The sequence below is a fragment of the Pteropus vampyrus genome, unplaced genomic scaffold (assembly GCF_000151845.1).
Source record: "Pteropus vampyrus isolate Shadow unplaced genomic scaffold, Pvam_2.0 Scaffold35, whole genome shotgun sequence".
Lineage (NCBI taxonomy): Eukaryota > Metazoa > Chordata > Mammalia > Chiroptera > Pteropodidae > Pteropus > Pteropus vampyrus.
The window spans coordinates 465,203-470,780 of record NW_011888816.1 but is presented as its reverse complement, the minus strand read 5'-3'; the positions used below and the strand labels follow the sequence as shown (position 1 = coordinate 470,780).

General features: G+C 57.7%; 1 protein-coding gene across 1 annotated transcript in view; it reads right to left on the bottom strand.

Moving 5' to 3' along the window:
• Positions 1-5,578, bottom strand: part of FYCO1 (FYVE and coiled-coil domain containing 1) — an 87,631-nt gene that overhangs the window by 54,178 nt on the left and 27,875 nt on the right. Inside the window, exons 7-9 of the mRNA XM_023529021.1 lie at positions 4,390-4,545; positions 1,640-4,012; positions 533-625 (exon numbers count right to left, since the gene is read on the bottom strand). Of these exons, the coding sequence (XP_023384789.1) occupies positions 533-625; positions 1,640-4,012; positions 4,390-4,545 (2,622 nt within the window). The remainder of the gene's footprint in view (positions 1-532; positions 626-1,639; positions 4,013-4,389; positions 4,546-5,578) is intronic.

Below are 5,578 nucleotides of genomic sequence, written 5' to 3'. Positions count from 1 at the left end.
CAGTCCTATTTGTAATTATGTCCCTTAAGCACTAATTGTGACTGGTTGTGGTGGTTGGGGGGGTAGCAGGTATCGGAATCTCCAGGGTGGGGGTAGAGTTGGGGTGGCAGGGAGCAGGGTTCACTTAAAATAGTCACTGCTGTGAAAACTGGTTTCAGTGACACCCCTGCTCCCACTCAGTCCCGAGTCGCTTATCGAACACCAGCCGAGGTGACTAAGGACAGCTTGTTTCCTTTCCATGGGGCTGGGAGAAAAACACACTTGGCAGCTTCAGCCCAGGTGTCCAGGGAGTAGAATGGGACCGTGATACAAACTCGGGGTGTCCACAGAAGTGAACTGATGGAACTGATGACAGCTTCGGCTTGGGAACTGGAAGGCCTGTAGGGAGCCCCTCAATGGCACAGTGAAAACCAAACCAGACTCCCTCTCCCTAACAGGCCCACACACTGGGACTGGAGATGACCAGGCGGAGGCCACCATACCAGTGTCCCTGCCCAGGCGGGCCCGCCGCTGATCAGGGCTCTCAGCCTACCTCCAGCTTCCCCACAGCCTCCTGGGCGGCCTGCAGCCGCTGGCCTCTTTCCTCCAGCTGGCCCCGTAGGCTCCTGCACTCTTCACTGGCCGTCTGCAAAGGACGAGAAAGGGATCACAGAAGTGAGGTCCCTATTCTGAGACTCCCTCAGCCGAATCCCCCAAACTCAATAAGCTTCAGGGTTCATTGGTTAACAAAATCATTTCAGGCTTACTAAGAAGCTTAGCTTGGTCCCCAAACTTAGAATCTCACTTCTGCAAGGGAAAAAGTGGCCCGTGAGCACGCGGAGCTGCACGGGATGGGCTGACGGGGCGGGAGGCCCATCTGTGGAAACAAGCACAGGGGCTGCCTTGGAGCCGAGGGCCAGGAGCGGTCTGAGAGTGCGCAGACCTGGACACGGACACACGGGTGATGAGCACTGGAGACCGAAGCTCCACGGCCGTCCTGCCTGCGTCCTTGCTCTTAACCCCCTTCTTCGGGCAGTATCAAAGGCACGCGGTAACCGCTGTTCTCATAAGCTCGTCTATCTCAAAGGCCTTGTGAAAGCCAATCGAGTCAGTTCCCTACATCTGCACTTGCTGTCAGGCTGGTGCCTAAAGGGACAGAGAACCCAGAGACAGGACTCGAGGCAGCCAGGGACTGCTGGCGTTCTGCAGTGAGCGCTAGAGGCTACAGCAGGGGTCTCGAACGCACATGCCCAAAGGAGCTGGGCGAGTACAAAAAAACAGCAAGGAAAACACCAGAGGCTGAGCGCCTCCTTTAAAGTGGGCAGCCCCCACCGAGCTCCTGCCGACTCCTGTCATGTGGGCATGGGGCACAGGCTTGAGCATCTCCCAAGATTTCAAAAGAAGCCCCCTCACTGAATTTGTAAACTTCCTGCTCTTTAAATGTTGGCTACTAATTTAAAAAATTCTGTGTGGGCCAAAGTTGTGCCCCTAACGTGTTCCTGCAGGGAAGAGGATGCTGTGAGCTATGACAGCAGGACGGGACCAGGTCTGCCCAGGCCCCCATGTGCCACATGGGTGAAGGTGCATCTTATCTTCTCATGAACCCATCAAGCCCTGCCGCAGGGGACAGGTGCAGCCCAGTGGTCCAGGCCAGCACTACCTTAAGTTTGCTCTGGTAGTCCATGATCTCGGTGCTCAGCTGGAACTTGAGGGTGTCGAGCTCCTGGTGTGCAGTCTCCTGAAGGCTCTGGGCCCGCTGCTCAGCCTGGGCCAGCTGGGCCTGCAAGCCAGGCAGTGAGCTGGCTGCCTCCTCGGCCACCTTCAGCTTCTCCTGCAAGCTCTCCTTCTCTCGCTGCAGCCCTGTCACTTGGTATTCCAGGCTCTCTCGCTCCCTTGAGGCCGCCTCTTTCGCATCCTGGAGCTCCCGGACGGTGCAGGCCAACGCTGCCTCCATCCGCTCCTTCTCCGCGGTCAGTGCGCAGACCTGGATGCCGAGCTCGGCTGTGTCCGTGTTGGCGTGGTGCAGCTGCTCCTGCAGCTCGGCATGTTCCAGCCGGGCTTCCTGGGAGCTGCATTTTGCCTGGGACAGCTCCTCCCGCAGGGCCTGGAGCTCCTCCATCCTCAGATGGGCCTCATCGGCCCTCTCCTCCTGCAGCGCCCCTTCCCGCTCCGAGCACTGCAGCAGCTCCTGGACGTGGGCCCTGTTGAGGGCTTCGCTCTGTTCCTTCAGTTGCTGCACAAGGGCCTTGTGCTCCTGAAGAGCTGCCTCGGCCACGTTCAGCTGGCTCTGCACCTTCTCCTGGTCACCCAGGGCTGCCTGGAGCTTGGCCCGGAGGTCCACCACCTCGTCCTGCAGTCGCTGAGCATCCCCGCGATGGACCTCCAGCTGTGCCTGAGACAGGGCCAGCTGGGCAGCTAGCTCATGGGATGCATTCTCGTGAGGTGGGCAGAGCCCCTGCTGGCCTTTTTCTGCTGTGAGGGTCTCAATCAGCTGCATCTGCTGGCGGCACTGGCTCTCCAGAGCCCTGAGCTCCCCTTCCCGGGCCTCTGCCAGCTGCCGGCACTGCTCCGCCTGCTCCCGCAGCTGCTGGCACTCGGCCTCCTTGCTCTGCAGGGCAGCCTCCTTCTCCGCCACGTGAGCCCTCATGGTCTCCTTGGCCTTCTTCACGGCCAGGAGGCTTGCCTCCATCTGGTCACCCATGTGCCGGATGCTGGCCTGCTCGGACTCCAGGGAAGCCAAGGAGCCCTGGATGGCTGCCTCCCGCTGCTGCAGCGCCTGGTAATCAGCCTGCAGGGCCTGCAGCTTGTTCTCCAGCAGCTGATTGCGCGCGGCCATGCTCTGCAGCTCTGCCTCCAGCTCCCTGTTGGCCTGCTGCAGCTCCTCCTCCTGGGCGCTCCTTCGCATCCGGGTGTCACCCCCGGGTCCCTCCTGCAGGCCTCTCTGCTCCTCTGGCTTCTCGCAGGCCTGTGGCAGGGCAGAGTCCGCGGGGGCAGGAGCCCCGCTCTTCTCACCCGCCACCGGCGAGTCTGGGCCTAGCTGCCCCGCCAGCCGCTCCAGCCTCCCCAGCTTCTGACTGAGGTGGTCTTTGTCCTGGATGAGCTGCTTCTTCTCCTGCTCCAGGTCGCTCACGTGCTGGCTCACCTGCACCAGCTGGGTCTCCAGGAGCTGCAGCTGCCGCGTCAGGGACCTGGCCTCCTGCTCTAGCAGCAACTTCTCCTCGCGCTGCCGCCGCTCCCCCTGCCTGGACTCTGCTAGCTCTTCCTCTAGGGAGCTCAAGTGGGCCAGCGACTCCTGCAGCCGCCGCCGGAGCTGGGCGGCTTCCTGCCCCTTGCCAAGCAGCTGTTCCTGGAGCGGGACTATCTCCCCCAGCAGGCGCTCCAGGCCGGCCCGGGCCTCCTCCTTCAGCTGCAGCTCCTTGGCCAGCTGCTCCAGCTGGGCACTCTGCTGCCTATTGAGCTCCCGGACGTCCAGGGACGAGTCACTGGGGATGAGCTCTTGCTGCCCCTTCGTGTTCAGTGCTGCATCTGCCTTCTGCTCAGCTGTGCCCAATGGACCTGGGACATTAGCTAAGAGCTGGTTCTGCCTGCCCAGCGAGTCCCGTGTGGCCTCGAGCTCCTGCGCCAGGGGCTGCAGCATGGCCTCCAGCTGCCGCAGGGCTGAGCGGTAATCGTCCTCCTTCTCCGCAGCGCCCAGCTCCAGGGCCTGCAGGCACTTCTGCAGCTCCTTCACGGTGTTCTGTGTGGCCTGGGTGACCTCCCACTGCTTCTGGAGCTCGGCCATCATGCGCGTGAGGCGAGCGTTGTCCTCGGCTGCGGCGCGGCCCCTCTCCCTCTCCATCTGCAGCTGCTCTCCCTGCAAGCTGACGGCTGCCCTCAGCTCCTGGTTCTCTCTGTCCAGCTGCTGCATTCGCTCCTGCAGCTGCTTCTCCCGCACCTCCAGCTGGTCCAGCTCCACCCGCATCTCATCGAAGCCCTCCAGTGCCTCGTTGTTTAAGGGGCTGTTCAGGTCAAAGCTGGAGCCCATGTCCTGAGTCTGGGAAGGAAAAACAAAAAACAAGTGGCTTTGGAATTAAGCTGCATGGCTATCTGGAGAAGCTTACAGTGTAATGAGAAGAGAAGCGAAAATACGGCAGTCACATGACCCCAGGTGAGTCTCTCGAGCTAGTCAGGATGTGACTCTGCTGCTTTTAAACACACTGTTCGACTGCTTATAAAATAACTTCATTTTTAAAAGGCCTAAGTTCTATTTGGTTATAAAAACCTGGACTCTAGGAACTAATGGGTGTAACTGAGGGTTAATATTGCTCCGACTGGAACAACAGGTGTCTGAGAACATCACCCTGAGCTGCGAGGGGCAGGGATGTGCCCTTGACACTATGGCGAGGAGACCCCCAGCCCTTCCGGCATTACCTGCAGGTAGCTGCTCACCAAACTGCTCATGCTGGAGCTCCGGCTGGGGGGTTTCCACAGGTAAGCTGGAGAGCCGGTGGCCAGTGTCCTCCTGTGGGGCCACAAAACGGACATACCTGCATCAGAGCAGGAAACACGCACACAGGAAGGCCTCGGCTGTCACCAGGCAACCGGGTGATAGTGGAGGCCAATGCACTCCCAGACAGTATGAGGAGGAAAACCCCACAGTTCCCACCAAAGAACACATTTACAGTGGTCTGTATTAAAGGGACTCCTCTGCTAAAGTTAAACATGATGGCTTTCCTTCTAGTACCAAAAAAGAACTAAGCGAACATGACATTTCCCCATTTGGGGTTTAAATTTTCCTTAACTTTTGGTGCTTGGTATAGTCTGATTGCTAGTGGGGAACGAGTGGCAGTCAATCTGGTAAAGAAAGGTCACACCGGGATTAGGGGCTCGTGGTCACCACTGTGTAACTACACACATGTAACGTGGCTAAAGACCTGCTTCTGGCTCTGAAAACAGCACTGGGCAGTGTAGATAAAGAAAATTTTTCTCACTGCAGAAAGTTCTATTTATCAGCCCTGAAACACACATACTTGTGTGATAATGCCCATTTAGGAGGAACAGTGCAAACTAAACATTTTTTTATTTCACCAGATGCCTTCTCCCTTTTAAAACTTGTTGGTCTCCACAACCCAGCATTTCCGCTTGTCGGGATCTACCCTGAAGACAGTCACACGTGCACATACGGAGACCGCGGGGCACGCTCCTGGCGGCATGGCACTGGAAAGAGTGGAGCCAGCCTAACTCTGTATCGCTAGGGAAACGGATAAACGGCCATTTATTCGCACGACAAAATGGCCCACACCACGGGTGGGCAATCTTTTCTTGTAAAGGACCACACGTAAATATTTGGGGCTTGCAAGCCTTATGATCTCTCAACTCTGCCACGGTAGCATGAAAGCAGCCATAGATGACATGCAGACGATGGGCAAAGCTGTGTCACAAACTGTCCTGCGGGCCATGGCTGCCAACCCCTACTCTGCATCTCTAGAACTCCATGTGCAAATAGACAAAAATCTCAAAAACAATGTAGAGTGAAAAAAGCAAGCTGCAAAAGGATAGCTATCTCGTGATTCAATGTATGCAAAATAAAACTACATACTTAGACTATTTATGGATACAC